Genomic DNA, 19,548 nt, shown 5'->3' on the forward strand with positions numbered 1-19,548 from the left:
AGCAGTATCATGTCAGTTTAACGTACAGATTTTTATACGTCTCTTTTTCAAACATAACAGTGCTCCCACCCCAACAATAATTGTACCTGCAACCCTGTATATAAATAGATTACAGCACAGTTTTCCCTGTTGATGGTGGGAATGATTTGCCTGGAGCTTCACAGTCAGCCACTGTTCTCTGCCCCTGCCATTCCTGGCACCTCCTTGGAACAGTTTTGAAATTACATGTGTAATGATGGAAAGAACACAGTCTTTGTAACGAGATATGCCTGGACTTAAATCCTAGATCTTCCAGGTGGTGGCTTGGTAACTTTGGGAAATTTATTTAACCTCTCTGAAGCCTGGTTTATTGATCTGTAGTAGGGCGGGTCCTTATTTCATAGAGGTGTTTTAGAATTAACTAAGATAACATGTTAAGTACTGTACAATGCCTGGTACAGAGTAGGCACTTGGTAAAATGATTGCCTTCTTGCCATATAAAGTCTGGCTAAAACTTAGAAATACTGTGAACCTTTGCTTGAAAATGGTGGTGATTTATTCTGGGTGAATAGTATAGAAGACAGATATTTGAAATATTGATTCTGCATAACGTTTGAGAAGAAGGTACATACAAGAAGGCATACCATATTCAACTTTAGCTGGAAGTCAAAATCTTGCCTCTTGATTGCTTCTAAAAAAAAAATGTGAGTGCTACTGGAGTGACCGAAATGGAAAATGCGCTGTGTGTTACTGTGCTGTCCAGTTGACCAAATGGACTGCCAGGGCTTAAGCCTGTCATTGTGGCTGATGGTAGTCTGGGGACTTGACATCTTGTAGTTATTGAATTGATTGTGTTGTAAGGTATCTGGTTTGATTTGCAGCCGCTTCAACTATGGTATACCTGGAATGTTCCTACATTGCGGTATGATGGAATATCTTATCAAAATGGAAACTGAATATGAAGGATCATGTATGTGCTCTAGATTTTTGTGAGAAAATTTGCCTTTACAGGTGTCAGATACTGATTCTGGAACACGAGAGTGAGCGCCAGACAGCTCTTAGAGAATCAAAAGCATTTGTTATTCTGGCCCAGTGCTTTTGCTGAAATACTTATATCATAACAGGAGGGAATGGCTTTCCTGCCATTCCTTTTCTTGTTCCTTTCTCTTTTCTCTTTGTATACCTGCCCTGGTTGATTTGATTTCTGCCTGCATCTTGGCCAGTGACTAGCTCATATATGTTCCTTTAGCCCAGCATATATCCTGAGCTTCAGGGTGATAAAGCCTGCTATTTCACAGACCTCTCCTCTCAGATGTCTCTGAGTATAAAGTTTGACATACTCAAAGTTGAACTCATTTTATTTTAGCTTCCTGCTATTTCTGGAAGTACCACCACACTACCCAATCTTGACACCTGGGAATGAATCTAGTATTTTATCTCCCTTCCCATTGAACTAAGGCCCATCAACAGCCCTTCCTTCATATGCATACCCATTGATACTGTATAACTCATACTTTTCTTATTTAGATCAGCAATTTCACCCATATTTTTTCTCTGATACATATGAGAGGTAACTGTTTTGGGTCACCTGTGGTTAAGGGCACTTATTTTAATAGTACATATAACTACATCTCTTTATCAAAAATTATATGGATTTGAAAACAGTGAAAGTAACACCCCAGATATAACTTTAATTCTATACCAGAACATTTTTAGAAGGTAAAATTTTAGCTTTTAAAATAATCTTGGTAATAAGTTATTAATTACATCCTAGAACTGATCATAACACTGATGTGTGATGATATAAAAGTTGCAAATAGCTTATTGTTTTAAACTATAACCAGCTGCATTAAGGTAAGGTAGTTGCCTACCTACCTTGCCTGTTGTCATTTTCTAGTGAAAAGAATAACTCTGTGATAACGATCTAATGTTATCTTTGAAGCAAAATTACTTTAACAATAGGAGTATAAACAGTTCATCTTTACAAATTTAGTTGTAAAATCCATTTATTGAAAAATATTGACATGAATATATATCAGTACTCACTGAGGAGTTAATCAGACAACCCACCACGATGAAATCCTTTTATAAAGGTACTGATTTTGATTTAAGATTTTAGCATCAGCCTGTAATCCCAGCACTTTGGGAGGCTGAGGCGGGTGAATCACTTGAGATCAGGAAATGGAGACCAGCCTGGCCAACATGGTGAAACCCTGTCTCTATTAAAAATAAAAAAATTAGTTGGGCATGATGGGCATGCGCCTGTAATCCCATTTACTTGGGAGGCTGAGGCAGAAGAATGGCTTGAATCTGGGAGGTGGAGGTTTTGGTGAGCCGAGATTGCCAAAAAAAAAAAAAAAAAAAAAGATTTTAGCATCATTTAAGCTGTAATTCAAGATAGCAGCAATAATAAACTAATAAAGCATTTTTCTCAAAATTGTGAATTTCAAGTATTGGTGGTGGAATTTCAACTTTTGGCAAAATTTCCAAGTAATACGCAGCAGCCAGATGTCTTAGTAGAACATTAACTAGAATAATTTAATAAGGAGTGGGTTTTAGTTTATGAATGCCAAATTTTAGTTACCGTTAATAACTTCAGTAATAATCCTACTCATGATGAAAGTATGTAAGATTATTGTTTACCTACACCCTGTGGTGTCAAGGCAGACATATGATATTAGGGATATACACTGGAAGAACGTAAATGTAATTTCCGTCCTGAAAAACTGGAATTGTAGAAGGAATTTTCCAGGCAAAGAGAGCAAGGGATAAGTCCCAGCAGTGGAAATAGCATTCTGCAAAGATACACAGTAGTGTGAGAGAAAGAAAGGTAGGGAGGGAGAGAGGAAGGAGGAGATAGTGAATAGTAATGCATGTGAAGACAGTAGGCATTGCAAGCATTGTGAGTGGTAAGAGATGAAATTGGAGAAAGCCATGGGGGCTATATCCACCAAGACCTTGAAGGCAATGCCAGGGGGCTTGGATTTTATCCTGATGGCAGTGCTCAGCCATTGGAGGGATTTAAGAATGATCATATTTGGCTTCTAGAAGATTGCTGTGGTTTTTGTCTGGAGAACATAGTGGGGGATAACAGATGTGGAAGCAACAAATCCGGTTAGGCCACCGATAACACTATTCTAGGGGGCGCAGTTATGGTGATGGTGTCCTAATGTTTTCTCTGACTTTAACAAGTGGGAATTTTAAACTTTATAGAAGAAGGAAGAAAGGAGACATAGCGTGGCCAAGTTCAGTTTGGAATGTTTTGAGTTTGAGGTCCAGTGAAGCATCCAGGTATGGAGATAGATGTCTGGTTGGTAGTTTAGGAGTCTGAGCTAATCTGAGGATCATCATCTGAATATTTGAGTCTGTGGGCAAGAGATTTCATAACAGCATGAAGGAAAAGCTGATATAGGCTGGAAATTGGAGAAGCATGTTATATGAGGGATGGCTACAAGAAGTGAATGTGAAAGAGATGGAGAAGAGTATTCAGAGAGTAAGAAGGGAAACCTCAGAGTAAGAAGGGAAACCTCAGAGTGATGGAATCTAAAGGAAGAATGGTTTTCAGGAAGAGATTCAGTCTCACATTCTGCAGACACATCATATAAGATCAGGACAGAAGAACAGTCCATTGGAGTGATTAGTCGTTAGAATGGTGTCCCTGAAAGGTCATGGTTAGGATTATTGGGGAGGTAGCCCAATTGTCTGGACTTAGGAAGTGATTGGGAGTAAAGGAAAAGAAACAGGGAGGGTTGGTAACTCCTTTGTAACGAGGTTAGTAATGAGGACAGAGGAGAAGGCTGTCTCTGGATATACTTTTGAATGGTAGAATCTCACAGAAGGGCCAGATCAGCAACTGAGGTTCCTGAGGGACACCAAGGATTATGAACTGATGCCCTGCTGAAGGAATTAGCTTTGGGAGGTGGAATTCTTTCTCCTTTTATTGCAAGGGCCAGTGAAGGAAGTAGGCTAGATGCTGCTGCTGCTGTTGCTGCTGTGGCTGCTGTGATGCAGGTAGAGAAGAGGTGGAGTCAGGACTGTGAGGGAGTGTCTCTGAAAAAACAAGGCTTTCTGAGGTCTTCTGAAGTACTCTTTCTGATACTCTTCTGAGCGAGTGAATGGGATAGTTGAGGGGATGGCTAAAAGGATGCGAGAAAGGTTTGAAATAGCTGCTGTGAAAAATGGGGAAAGGTTGCAGACCAGTTTTGAGCTGAGGCTGTAAATCATGAATGATTGGCACCCTGAATCTGTATAGCTCTGCATATCCCTGCAGATTTTTTAGGTGAGACTCAGTCACCTGTTTGGAAAAGAGAAATCTGGAGTTTTCTGGATAGGGGTGACCAAGGAACAAAAGAAAGAGGCTTTGAGGTAATTGGCCATATTTGAGATCTGGATAGAGAAGATAGGAACATTTTTTTGGAACTGAAAGGGACAGAGTAAGAACCAGGACAAAAGCTGTGATGAGGTAGGAGAACTGGTGTGATGGGTACACCTAGGACAATTTGGTAAGGGAGCTGGAAAGATGAGCAGGTGTGAACACTGGGGAATGCCTGAGATGCAGAGTCCGAAGCAGTGCAGTTATGGGTCAGGACAAAGGCGAGGGTTAGCCAAAGGGGCAGGGAAGCGGGGAGTGGAAGTGGAGGGCACTGGAGTTGAGAGTGCCAAGGAACCCAGGTGGGGTGGGGAGTCAGGGTGGTCTAAAGGGTTGTACTTGTTATGCACAATGAAGTCAAAGCCTGTGGTAGAAAGGAGGACCAAGCCAGGTGCTAAAGACAGTAAAGGAAGAATTACCTGGCCATTCCGTGTTTTCTACTCAGATGCTTTGAAAAAATTGACACATAAAAATTGACAGATAATCATACATATCCATGCTGTACTGAGTGATATTTTGATACACATATATAATGTGTAATTATCAAATCAGGGTAATTAGTATGTCCGTAACCTCAAACATGTACCATTTCCTAGGAACACTCAATTTTTTTCTTTTAGCTATTTGAAAATACACAATAAATAATTGTTAACTGTAATTACCCTAAAGTGCTGTAGAACTCTAGAATTTATTCCTTCTATCTAGCTTTAATTTTGTATCCATTAACCAACCTCTTTTTATCCCCCTCTCCTCTACCCTTGCCAACCTCTAGTAACCACCATTCTACCTCTATGAGACCAACTATTTTAGCTTCCATATGTGAGTGAGACCATGCAGTATTTCTTTCTCTGCCTGACTTATTTCATTTGACATAATGTCCTCCAGGATCATCTACATTGCTGCGAATGATGGAGTTTCATTCTTTTTTATGGCTGAATAGTATTTCATTGTGTGTACATAAACCACATTTTTTTCCATTTGTCTGTTGATGGACACTTAGATTAATTCCATACTTAGCTGTTGTAAATAGTGCTGCAATAAACATGGGTGTGCAGATATCTCTTTGACATACTGATTTCCTTTTCTTTAGAAGTATATTTAGAAGTGGGATTGCCGGATCCCATAGTAGTTTATTTTTGGTTTTTGGAGCAACCTCCATACTGTTTTCCATAATGATTGTACCAGTTTATATTCCCACCAACAGTGTATAACAGTTCCCTTTTCTCTACATACTCACCAGCATTTGTTACTTTTTGTCTTTGTGATAATAGCCATTCTAACTGGGGTGTGATATCTCATTGTGGTTTTGAAGTGCATTTCCTGGATAATTAGCAATGTTGAGCATTTTTCATGTACTTGTTGACTATTTGTGTGTCATCTTTGATAAATGTCTGTTCAGATTAATTGCCCATTTTTATTTCTTCTAATTATTTTAATAGTTTAGTAGCACAGGTGGTGTTTGGTTATATGGATAAGTACTTTAGTGGTGATTTCGAGATTTTGGTATACCCATCACCCAAGCAGTGTACACTGTACCCAATGTGTAGTCTTTTATCCCTCATTCCCCTCCCACCCTCCCCCCAAAGTCCCCAGAGTCCATTTTTATCATTCTTATGCCTTTGCATCCTCTTAGCTTAGCTTTCACATAAGTGAGAACATATGATGTTTGGTTTTCCATTCCTGAGTTACTTCTCTTAGAATAATGGTCTCCAACTCCATCCAAATTGCTGCAAATGCCATTATTTCATTCCTTTTTATGGCTGAGTAGTATTCCACGGTATATGTACACACAGACACACACACACATACAATACACACACACACACACACACACACACACACACACACACATTTTCTTTATCCACTCGGTTGATGGGCATTTAGGCTGGTTCCATATTTTTGCAATTGCGAATTGTGCTGCTATAAACATGTGAGTGCAGGTGACTTTTTCATATAATGACTTCTTTTCCTCTGGGTAGATACCCAGTTGTGGGATTGCTGGATAAAATGGTAGATCTACTTTTAGTTGTTTAAGAAATCTCCGTACTATTTTCCATAATGATTGTACTAGTTTACAGTCCCACCAGCAGTGTAAAAGTGTTCTCCTTTCACTGCATCCATGTCAACATCTATAATTTTTTGATTTTTTAATTATGGATGGTCATTTTTTTTGCCATACTTAAATATTGTGGTATCACAACTGTGGTATCACAATTGTGGTTTTGATTTGCATTTCCCTGATAATTAGTGATGTTGAGCATTTTTTTCACATGTTTTTGTTAGATTTGCTTTTGGGTTCTTAGTGATGAACTCTCTGCCTAAGTCAATGTCTGGAAGAGTCTTATGGATTTTATCTACTAGAATTATTATGGTCTCAGATCTTAGATTTAAGTCTTTGATCCATCTTGAGTTGATTTTTGTATAAGGTGAGAGATGAGGATCCAGTTTTATTCTTTGACATGTGGCTTGCCAGTTATCCCAGCACAATTTGTTGAATAGGCTGTCCTTTCCCCCACTTTATTTTTGTATGCTTTGTTGAAGATCAGTTGGCTGTATTTGGCTTTATTTCTGGGTTCTCTATTCTGTTCCTTTGGTCAACATGCCTATCTTATACCAGTACCATGCTGTTTTGTTAACTATAGCCTTGTAGTGTCGTTTGAAGTCAAGTAAAGTGATGCCTCCAGATTTGTTTTTTTGTTGTTGTTTGTTTGTTTTTTGCTTAGTCTTGCTTTGGCTATGCTTTGGCTATGTGGGCTCTTTTTTGTTCCATATGAATTTTAGGATTGTTTTTTCTAGTTCTATGAAGAATGATGATGGTATTTTGATAGGAATTGCATTGAATCTGTAGATTACTTTTGGCAGTATGGTCGTTTTCACAATATTAATTCTACCCATACATGAGCATGGGATGTGTTTCCATTTGTTTGTGTCATTGATGATTTCTTTCAGCAGTGTTTTGTAGTTTTCTTTGTAGAGATCTTTCACCTCCTTTGTTAGGTATACTCCTAAGTATTTTTTTTTTTTTTTTGCAGCTGTTGTAAAATGGATTGAGTTCTTGATTTGTTTCTCAGCTTGGTCGTTGTTGGGGTATAGCAGTGCTCCTGATTTGTATACATTGATTTTTTTTTTATCCTGGAATTTTACTGAATTCATGTATCAGATGTAGAAGCTTTTTGGATGAGTCTTCAGGGTTCTCTAGAAACATGATCATATCATCAGCCAACAGTGACAGTTTGACTTCCTCTATACAAATTTGGACCCTAAATTTCTTTCTCTTGTTTGATTGCTCTGGCTAGGACTTCCAGTACTATATTGGATAAGAGTAGTAAGAGTGGCATCCTTATCTTGTTCCAGATCTTAGCAGAAAAGTTTTAACTTTTCTACTTTTACTATGATGTTACCTGTGGATTTGTCATATATGGCCTTTATTTCATTGAGGTACATTCCTTATGTACCTATTTGTTGAGAGTTTTTATCAAGAAGGGATATTAAATTTTATTAAACGTTTTTCTGTTTCAGATGATCAAAAGGTTTTTATCCTTCATTCTGTTGATGTGATGTTTATTGTGTTGTATATGTTGAATTGTCTTTGCATCATTGGGATAAATTCAACTTAATTATGGTATATAATCTTTTTTATGTGCTGTTGGATTTATTTTGCTAGTATTTTATTGGAGATTTTTGCATCTTGTTATTCTAGGGTAATGGCCTGTAGTTTTCTTTTGTGTGTGTTTGTGTGTCCATGTCTGCTTTTGTTATCAGGGTAATGATGGCCTTGCATGATGAATTTTTGAATAATTCTGTCTCCTTCGATTTTTTGAAATAGTTTGAGAATAATTGGTGTTCTTTAACAGTTTAGTAGAATTCAGCAGTGAGGCTGTGTAGTCTTGGGCTTTTCTTTGTTGGGAGACTTTTTATTACTTATTCAACCTTGGTACTAGTTATTGGTCTGTTCAGGTTTTCTGTTTCTTCTTGCTTCAATTTTGGTAGATTGTATATGTCCAGGTATCAGGGAACCTGCCCCGATAGTCACGTAGATTCTTTTCTATTTTCCTTAAGCGTCAGCTGGCTTGAGAAATAAAGGGACAGAGTACAAAAGAGAGAAATTTTAAAGCTGGGCGTCCAGGGGAGACATCACATGTCAGTAGGTTCTGTGATGCCCCACAGGCTGCAAAAACCAGCAAGTTTTTATTAGGGATTTTCAAAAGGGGAGGGAGTGTACAAATAGGTGTGGGTCACAGACATTAAGTACTTCACAAGGTAATAGAGTATCACAAGGCAAGTGGAGGCAGGGCGAGATCACAGGACCACAAGACTGGGGCGAAATTAAAATTGCAAATGAAGTTTCGGACACCACTGTCATTGACAACATCTTATCAGGAGACAGGGTTTTGAGAGCAACCGGTCTGACCAAAAATTTATTAGGCGGGAATTTCCTCTTCCTAATAAGCCTGGGAGCGCTATGGGAGACTGGGGTCTATTTCACCCCTACAGCCTCGACCATAAGATACGGGCACACCTAAGGGGGCCATTTATTGGCCTATACCCCCAGGCACGTATTCTCTTTACCAGGGATGTTCCTTGCTGAGAAAAAGAATTCAGCGATATTTCTCCCATTTGCTTTTGAAAGAAGAGAAATATGGCTCTGTTCCGCCCAGCTCACCAGCGGTCAGAGTTTAAGGTTATCTCTCTTATTGCCTGAACAATTGCTGTTATCCTGTTCTTTTTTCAAGGTGTCCAGATTTCATATTGTTTAAACACACATGCTCTACAATTTGCGCAGTTAATGCAATTATCACATGGTCCTGAGGTGACATACATCCTCATCAGCTGACAGCATTAAGAGATTAAAGTAAAGAGAGGTATAGGAAATCACAATGGTATTGATTGGGGAAGTGATAAGTGTCCATGAAATCTTTACAATTTATGTTTAGAGATTGCAGTAAAACAGGCATAAGAAATTATAAAAGTATTAATTTGAGGAACTAATAAATGTCCATGAAATCTTCACAATCCACGTTCTTCTGCCATGGCTTCAGCCGGTCCCTCCGTTTGGGGTCCCTGACTTCCCACAACATCCAGGAATGTATTCATTTCCTCTAGGTTTTTTTTATTTGTTGGTGTATCATTATTCACAAAAATTTCTGGTGAGCCTTTGTATTATGATGGTATCGGTCATCATGTCTCCTTTTTCAATTCTGATTTTACTTGGGTCTTTTCTTTTTTCTTAGTCTGACTAATGGTTTATTAATTTTGTTTATATAAAAAACCGACTTTATGTTTCATTGCTCTTTTGTATTATACTTTAGTCTGAATGTCATTTATTTCTGCTCTGATGATTGTTTTCTTCTAATTTGGGGGTTGGCTTATTCTTGCTTTGCTAGTTTCTTGAGGTGTACTGTTAGGTTGTTTATTTGAAATAATTTTTTTATTTTGATGTTTGTTGCTATCAGTTTCCCTCTTCTTCTTTTGCTGTATCCTATAGGTTTTTGTATGTTGTGTTTCTACTTTCATTTGATGAAACAGATGTTTTAATTTTCTTCTTTTTTCATCGGTCATTCAGGAGCATGTTGTTTAATTTCCATGTGTTTGTACAGTTTCCAAAATTTCTTTCGTTATTGATTTCTAGTTTTATTCCATTGTGGTCGAAAAAATACTTTGTATGATTTTGATTTTTTAAAAAATATGTTGAGACTTAATTTGTGGCCTGAAATATGGTGTGTTCTGAAGAATATTCCATTTGCTGATGAGAAAAATGTGTATTCTGTAGCTATTAGATGAAATGTTGTATAAATGTTTGTTAGGTCTATAGTGAAATTTAATCCGCGATTTCCTTAAGTTTTTTTTTTTTTTTTTGGTCTAGATATGTCCAAAGTTGAGAGTGGGATTTTGAAGTTCCCAGCTATTATTATATTGGGATCTAATACTATTTGCTTTATGTATCTGAGTGTTCCTGTCTTGAGTGCATGTAGATTTACAGTTGTTACATCGTCTTGTTGAATGGGTCCCTTTATCCTTTATATAATGGACTTCTTTGTCTCTTTTTGCAGTTTTTGACTTGTAGTTGGTTTTTGGCTTCCATTTGTATGGAATGTCTTTTTCCATGCATTTACTTTCATTCTGTGTGTGTCTCTATATGTGAAGTGAGTTTCTTTTAGGTAGCATATAGTTGAGTTCTGTTTTTTTATCCATTCGGCTAATCTATATCTTTTCATTGGGGAATTTAACCATTTACATTTACGGTTATTATTGATAAATAAGGACTTACTCTTGTCATTTTTTAAATTATTTTCTGATCATTTCGTATATACATTGTTCCTTTCTTATGTTTTATCTTTGGTGGTTTTCTATCATGATAAGGTTTGATTACTTTATCTCATTTATGTATCTTCTCTATGAGTGAGCTTTATACTTTTGTAGTTTTATGATAGTAGATAATGTTTTGCTTCCAAATGTGGGACACCCTTAAGCATTTCTTTAAAGTCTATCTAGTGGTGATGAATTTTCTCAGTTTTTGTTTGTCTGGAAGGGACTTTATTTTTCCTTCATTTCTGAGGGATAGCTTTGCTGGGTATGTTTTTAGTTGAGTTTTTTTTTTTTTCTTTCAGCAACTTGAATATATCAGTCTATTCTTTTCTTGCCAATAAGGTTTCTGCTAAGATATATGCTGTTATTCTGATGGAGATTCCTTTGTATGAGACTTGACATTTTTCTCTATTTTTAGAAATATTTGTTTTTAGAAAATTTGTTGACTTTTGATAGTATGACTATAATGTGCGTCAGAAAGGACCTTTTGAGGTTGAATCTATTTGGGGACTTTGAGCTTCCTGGATCTAGATGTCTATATTCTTCCAAGACTTAGAAAGTTTTTAGCTATTATTTCATTAAATGGGTTTTCTGTGCCTTTTCCCATCTCTTTTCCTCCTAGGCTTTCCTTATTCCTTTTTATTTTCTGATTGGATCGTTTTAAAAAGCCTTTCTTCAAGTTCAGAAGTTTTTTCTGCTTCATCTAATCTATTATTGATACTTTCCATTGTATAGTTTATTCACTGAATTTTTTCAGCTTCAACATTTCTGTTTGGTTCTTTTTTATGACACCTATCTTGTTGACTTTATCATTCATATCATAAATAGTTTTTCTTATTTTATTGAATTGTCTATCTGTATTTTTTTGTATCTTGCTGAATTTACTTAAGATCATTATTGTGAATTCCTTTTTAGGCATTTCATAGATTTTCTTTTCTTGGTTGTCTGTTACTGGAGAATTACTGTATTTCTTTGTGTTACATTTCTTGCTTTTTCATGTTTCTTGTATTCCTACATTGTTACTTATGCATCTGGTGGAATAAGTACCTCCTTCAATTTTATGGAGTAGCTTTTGTAGGGAAAGATTTTTTCTTACAGATGTGGTACATGGTGTCTGGCTTTGGATTTGGTTCTAGGTAGATAAAGTAGTGTAGTCACAATATGTTTTTTTGGGCTGTCATCAACATCTGTGAGTGCTTCAGTGGCCTAGACTATGTGGGTCTGTGGAAGCAGTGATATGGCTTTGGTTTTGCTGGGGGCAGTATCGTCAGTGACAGTAGTCACCTAACAGTCCTGTTCCCAGTTTCTGAGTGGTGTGTGTATGCCATTCAGCTCCACTGATGAAAGGGGCACAGTCACTGGTGGTGTCAGGCTCCTGGCAGCCTGTTTTTGGGTCCTGTGGTGAGGGTGCACATTTGATGCTTAGCAGTTCCACTGCTCAAGGGGGCAGGGCAACATTGTCTACATGTTGATCTTGTTTACTATACCAGGTGCCACAGCACCCACCACATGCTACCGGCTGCTTAAGGAGGTGACAAAATACTGCTAATTAGACCTGCAAAAAAGTTCAGACATCACTAGAATGTAGGTACCATGAAAGCCAGGATTTTGGTACATTTTTCACTATTGCATCTAAATGCCCAGAATAGTATCTTGTTGATTATTTATTGAATGAATCAATACTTTAAAGTTTACATTGAACCTAACTGCTTTTTTGTTTACCTAGTTTTAGCCTGTTCATTTGGGGCTGCATTCCCCAGAAACATTGTTTCAAATTCTCTAAATTTTGAGAACCCAAATCCTAGTTTCACCTTTTTGTCTCTCCTTCAGCTTTTCTCTCCTTTCACTTTACTGAAGTCAGAGCCATTTGTTGGACCGTATTGTCTTTTCACTTACAGAATTTATAAGGCTTTAGCCACTCTCCTTGCCACTTTACTTGGCAGAGAAAATGTCCTTCTCTCCAATGCTAATACTTTGTCTTTATTATAAGTATTAGAAATTATATTGTTCTCTTCATATCATCACTTCCTTGCTTTCCTTCTGGAACCTGTCATCTATCTCTTTATACCATAGTCACTCCCTTTCCAACAAGTGTAGAGCTGATTCACAAAACAGTAAGTTCTGTCCTGGAACTTAAAATGGATTTTGTCTTTCCTTCCTTCTAGTTAAAAATCTCTGAAAAGGTTTACCGTCTACTTATGACTATTCCTATTTCCTTGTTAGCTACTCACTGTTTTAGCACCTCAAGTTTTGGACTGAACACATGAATTCTTGAACTGTTATGACTGTTTCTCCTGCATTCTTAAGGCTTTTCCATTTCTTCATTTATTACTCTAACAAACATTTGAGCACCTCTTATTATCAGGCATGTTTCAAGGTGGTAGAGATACTGCAGTGAATAAAATAGATAAAAATCGGCCTTGTGGATGCTACATCCTAAAGGAGGAAACGCATATTAAATGTTGTAGGTGTGTGTTGTGTGTGTATTTACTATAATAGTAAGTACAAGAAGAAAAATAAAACAGAAAGTGGTTAGGCAGTTTTACAGTGGAGGGGTCTGCTATTTTAGATCATGCTGAGAGAATTTTCATTGGTGAGATGGTTTTCAAGTAAAGGTCTGAAGGAGGCGAGAGAGAGTGAGTCATATAGGTATCTGGGGGATGAACATTCTAAGTAGAGAGAAGAGTAAAGGCAAAATTCCCAAGGTGGGTGTGTGCCTGATGTTTCTGAAGACTAGTGAGGAAGATAGTCCTCATCTTTCTTGAGCTCACAGTGGCATTTGGCATTCTTGACCCCTGTCTGCCTTTTGAAGTGTTCTTTGTTTCTTTGGAGATCTCTGGTATTCTATAGAGACTAACCTGGTCTGGTTTTGACCTCCTCTATCTCTTTCACTGGTTTCTTCTTTTCATTGTTTTTGCCTCGTAATCTTTTTTTTCCATAGGGATCTTTTGTTGTTTCCTCTTTTTTTCCTGCGCACATTGTATATTGCCAAACTACATTCTTAAATTGTGCCTCTGTTTATCAGACATCTCAACTTTTGTATCACAAGGGACCAAAAATTTCACATTTGACAACTAAATAGTTTGTTGCCCTACCTGCCTCTTACCCAGAGCCCTAATTTTCACCTCCCTATTTTCCATGTCCATTTTTTTACCTAATCAAATTGTTGTCTGATTTAGAGAACTCAGTTATATGTGACCATATTATTCCTCACCCACCACTTCTAACTGGTCATCTTATCAAACTCTTTATCTTCTGTGCTCCAATCTTCATCAGCCATATCCCTGCCATAGTAAACATATTTCAAACTTCTGTGTCTTTGTGCATACTATGGCTTGTGTCTAGAATACTCTTAACACTCTTCGAATTAAGCTCAAATGTTATCTTCTATGCAAAGAAGGTTTCTCTACATCCCCACTCGTTAATTATGTCTTCCATTGTGTACATATCTCTTGTAAGCCCCCTACAGTGATATTAATATAATGATGAGTATGTTCCTAGCTTGTAAGCTCCTTGAAGACCTCAGCTAAATCTTATTAATCAGTATACATAATGCTTTCCTGTATTTTGTTGCGTTGGGCCCCAACATAGCAAAGAGAGTAGATAGAGAAATGCATTTGGACTAAGAGTACTGCATTACAACATATTGAACATGAGGGAAAAACATTGAAAATTCCAAAGATACATATGCCTTCATCAGTAACATTCATATAGTATACACATAATACCAAAATCTTGGAGAGCAACTAGAATGAACATTTTGTTAATGTTTGCCTGAGTCCTGAGTGCTTTCATTCTACTCATTCATTGCTACAATGGTAGACAGTCCTGTTGGCAGACAGATATAGGGCCCGCATGATGAGGGCCTGTAGGTAGGCTGAACTTGTACAGGTTGAGGGTGAAGAACAACTGCTTTAGATCAATCTTAAAATTTTAATTCTATAAATACATAATTTATTGCAGGTGTTTACTTTGAATAGCAGTGTATTTTTCCTGCTACTTTTTTGTTTCTAAATTCAGAAACTTTTTGTTGTTGAAGGTGTTTTAATTACGAATACGCATTTCTCGTAAGATAATGAGGGAAAAATTAAGCAACTAAAACATTTAAGGGAACTAAAAAATACTCTTTAGTAAACTTATAGGGGTTCTGGAATAGCAAAGAAGCAGACAGTTAAGGGGAAGGAGAAACAAGTGTTTTTTTTTTAAAAAATAATTATTTACTACTTTAAAAAGGTTAAATGTAAAGTCTTTCATTAGTTTCACAAAATGTATCTTCCTCATTTGGAAAGCAACCTGTTATGCTTTGAAAAGAATGAGCAAGTAAAAATAATGGGGAGATAAATACATTTTTGACAAAAATTACTGTTTTGAGATTTTAATGATGTTAAAAGTGGTAATCTTGTTCATTTTCTTCTTTTAAATCATTGCCCAGATTATATAAGACTCTTTTGCAAATTTCTAAAGCATTTTAAGGATATTTATGATATTTTAAAGAGCAGCCTGTAGTTCGCTTTCTTCAAGTGGCAACATAGGATGAGCAGCCACTTCATACTACTTATAGAAAAGAATTAATTACTGTTCTTTTCATGTTCCAGTGTTCTTTTTGACCTGGGGAGAAATATTGTGGCTAAAAATTACAATAAACCAAATTGTTAACAAAAAATGTATATCTTTCATATAAATGACCATTTTCAAAATGTCAATTAGCATATCTTCTACTGCCAAACTGAGAGGTTGTTAATGCTGTTTATATGAGGAGAGGGCACAGGTGACTTATAGTGCCAGCTCTCAGAATGAGCAAAAGGTTGGACGGGTGAGGTGGAGACAACTGGAATCAAATTGTAGTTGAAACTAGTGAAAGGTGACACGTGCAGTGTCTCTAGAAGGCTGGTGATATTCTAAATGTAGAGGCTCACAAGATGTATTAAATCCTAACACATCAAACGATGCCATGTGCTTACTCAGAAATCCCCTTTGACACCTGTGGGAACAAATTTAAAAATATTGTTTGCTTGCAATCAGTTTGCTGAGTTAATAGGTTCTAAACATTTTCTCAGCCTTTCATATGCTAAATCTTTTTTAAAGGTTAGTGAAATACTCCTTTATACTAATTTGAACTTAGATCAAAACATGGAATGAGGTGAAAAAATGACATTATAATTATGATGTTCTTGCCTTCTGGAAGATCAGATTCTTATAAAACATTGTCATGTGAACCTAAAGTGCCCTGAGGTGGTTTTGCCTTGGTGTCCTGATTGTTTTCTGTCTCACACTTGAGCTTTCCTTTTATAAGGGCTAGTGAGCATAATAGGTGACAGAGACTGTAGGATGGGCATTCTTTTTACAATTACGTAAGTGAGCATGTTTGGAAGGCAGGGTGAGTTGGCTCATGGGCCTAAAGCTTTTTAGAATCTGGAAATAGCATGAAGTGGAATGCCAACATACTCTGATATAGCAGCTCAGTTTTTCCTCATACAGAGTATGCATTAATGTGAGTTTGCTTTACCAGTAACTTAACTATGAGCAGGCAAAATGGACTTCTGCAAGTGTTTGTCTTCAGGTATGCCCAATGCTATCCATGGTTTGAATTAACATTATGTATCAGGACTTCCTGTTTTACCAGGAAGGGGTCACCAGTGGGCTCTTTCTCTGAACTGAAGTACCATGTTACTGTCTTTTCCTCATCTTCTTGAATAATGTTTCATATTGTGCTAGCTTTATGGGTTAACACAATGCTGAAATGATGAGGTCTGTTGAGGTGTTATCTCAAGTACCAAGAACTTGAAATACTCTCCCTTATCTCTGTAATAATAAAGGCTAAATTTAAATACTCATAAGGTTTACTGTGGTCTCTTTACGTCTCTCTCCATATTTACCTCTCACTTTTGTCATTTTCGTACCCTAACCTCCAGTCATATTAAACTCCCTTAGGAGCTGACACCTCACTAAAAACACACACACATGCATGAGCATCACATAGTCACTTTTTCTGTCCTCTTTAAAGAGTGTACTTCCTCTAGGAAGCATCCCCCAAGTTACCTTCTGTGCTCTCACTTCTACCAAGTCTGGACTAGTTGCTCATGGTCTGGGTTCCCGTGTGTGCAGTAGAACTACTTCTCCCCTCATGACATTTACCGTATAGCTTTTTAAAGGTCATGCTTACTGTGCTCTTCAGTAGATTGTGAACTGCCCAAAGGAACAGAAGCCATTAGTCTTATTCACAAATGTATCCCTGGTGTCTACACAGAATCTGTTTTATAATAGCTTATCAGTCTGTTTCATTATTTAAATAATGATGCTTATTATTGTCTATTTTGTTTTCAAAGATTCGCCAAAGTGAGGACAAAAGGAACCATGCTGAGAAGCCAGTCACTCTTCCAGTGCAGGAAGATCCCAAAAAGGCATATGATCTTTCCAGTTCCACTTCAGATACCAAAATAGGAGAAAGTGACAGACAGCCAAAAGAAAGCTTTTTTCAGTTTCTTGGTAACTTATTCAATATCTCGGGGAAATCATCTCTAGGTGAAGCTAAGCAGTCTTCTTTCAAAGATGACCAGGATAAAACTGAGAAAGATTTACAAAATCCCAGTGACCATCATGAAGACGGGATCAAAAGGGAGAGAGAGATTTTCAGTGGCTCCCTAAGAACCCAGACACATCCAACAGAAGAACAAGACTCTAACTCATCCGAACTCTCAGATGCTTTTTCTTTGGCTACAACACAAGACAGTGACCAAGAAACCACTAATTTGCTAAAGTAAGTTTAAAATTTCATTGAACCAAAAAAAATTGAGCTTTTTGGACCTAGCTTTTGAGCTTTAGCTTTAATCCTAGTAATTGGTGGGATTGGAAAAGATATTCTGTAGTGTCCCTACTACTGGGTAAGAAATTGTATGATTCTCTGTACCATACAAGTAATCAATCATGGTACAGAGAACCATACAGGTAATCTAGGGCCTGCAAAATTTGTCTTAGTAAAAGATTTTTTTTTTCCCTGCATGGTAATGTTTTCTGTTGCTTGGATTCTTCCTGTGTCAGGACAGGCAATGTATTCAATATGTGCATTTTCGGGGAAAATGGTCCTCAGGTTTATCTTCTTATTCTGTCAATATCTTTGTTCCGTAAAATTTAATTAAAGCCGTTAAGAAAAGCAATTAAATGGACTCTATTCATGAAACTAGCTTTATGAACCTTTACATAGCTCCAAGAAACTAAAATATTGCTTGAATTGAAGGAGCATTTTACCACCACTTTCTTCATTGTTTGATTAACAAACACACATCCACTTGTTTTTCCTTTTACTCTCAAATGAGGTAGAAGGAATATTTTGTAATTAAGGAATGTTTATAACATTGTTGAGTCCATTCGATATTTTGTGTGACATAAAAGTATTCATTTGTAACTAGTAAGGTTCTGTTTTATTGATTTTACTTTTACCTCTGCTGGAGAATTTATTATTTGAAGAAGCCATCAAAAATATTATAGTCAGATATAAGCACTACCTTATAGTTATACAGTTCTTTATAGTTTCCAGGAAGTTCTTTATAGTTTCCAGGTGCTTCATGTAGGTGCTTTCAGTTAATTCCTCATAGTAAACGTATGATTTAGGCACAGACCTCTCTTACAGCTCTGTGAAAATTAGATTAGAGTTTGTCCATCAAGAATAATGTTGTGGGGCTTGTTCTACCTGATGTTAAAACATATTGATCCAGCTGTGGTATTTGAAACAGTGTCATACTGATGTAATATTTGCTAGACATTTAAATCGAACAGAGTAGGCAGCCTAGAAATATACTCTCTTATATGTAACTTGAACCCTAGAATATGATGGCATTATGTGTTCCTCATCTTTGTACTAGAGTAAATTAAGATAGAGTAACAAATGTTAAAAACAATAAAAAAGTTAAAAGCAGCATTTGTACATTTTTATTTTGGTGAGAAATGACTTTCTAACCATAATAGCAATGGAAGGTATCAATAAAGAGATCAGTAGATTAAAATTTATTCCCAATTTTCAAATTCTTTTATGTCAAATAACATAAGCAATAATAAATTTAAATGGAAAATGAGAAAATTATACACAAAAATGACAGAGAATGCTTTGATAAGCAATTTAGACAACAACTCACCAATAGAAAAGGCAAACAATATAAACAAATCTTTCAAATAAAAGAAGTCTAATCTGTTAATAAGTGAAAAAACATTTATTTTCATTATCAAGGAAATGCAAACTAAAATGAGAGTTTTTTCCCCTGTTAAATTGATAACAATAATAATAAATGATAATACCCTGGGTGAGTCAGAGTTGATAAGGCTGACACTCATATACCCTGCTAGGAATGGAGTACAAATTGGTAGCATTTTTTAGAAATTCAATTGGCAATATATATCAAGAGCCTTAAGTTTGTAGGTTATTTCTGATAATGTACAAAGGTGTTCATTCAAACATTATAGGAACATATATCTGGAAACCAATGTCCGACAGCAGAAAAGTGGCTCAATTGTGCTGCATCCATAATATGGGATTACGATTGTCTAAAGCAGTACTATTCAAAGTGTGGTCCTTGGAGCAGCAGCAGCATCACCTGGGACCTCATTAGAAATGCACATTATCTGATCAGATCCACTGAAGCAGAATCTCTGCAGGAGTGGGGCCCAGCAATATTCTAACAACCTCTTTAGATGATTGTTTTGCTTGCTCACATTTGACATCTAGCATTTTAAAGTAATTTAAAATGGTGATAATTTTGAGGTTGTTATAGTAATTGGGTAGAATGGGAAGTTTGTACTTTTTCTCCTTTGATTTTGATTGGTTAGGTCAGATTTTTTTTCTTTGGTACTAGTTGATTAAAAAGAGAGAGGATACTTTTCCTCTTATTTATTGTTACTAAATA

General features: G+C 36.6%; 1 protein-coding gene across 2 annotated transcripts in view; it reads left to right on the forward strand.

Moving 5' to 3' along the window:
• Positions 1 to 19,548, forward strand: part of CRYBG3 (crystallin beta-gamma domain containing 3) — a 127,340-nt gene that overhangs the window by 27,583 nt on the left and 80,209 nt on the right. For both annotated transcript variants that reach the window (XM_031009300.3, XM_055383470.2), the window contains one exon: positions 16,981 to 17,411. In XM_031009300.3, the coding sequence (XP_030865160.3) occupies positions 16,981 to 17,411 (431 nt within the window). The remainder of the gene's footprint in view (positions 1 to 16,980; positions 17,412 to 19,548) is intronic.

This window comes from Gorilla gorilla, chromosome 2 (assembly GCF_029281585.2).
Source record: "Gorilla gorilla gorilla isolate KB3781 chromosome 2, NHGRI_mGorGor1-v2.1_pri, whole genome shotgun sequence".
NCBI classification, from domain to species: Eukaryota; Metazoa; Chordata; class Mammalia; order Primates; family Hominidae; genus Gorilla; species Gorilla gorilla.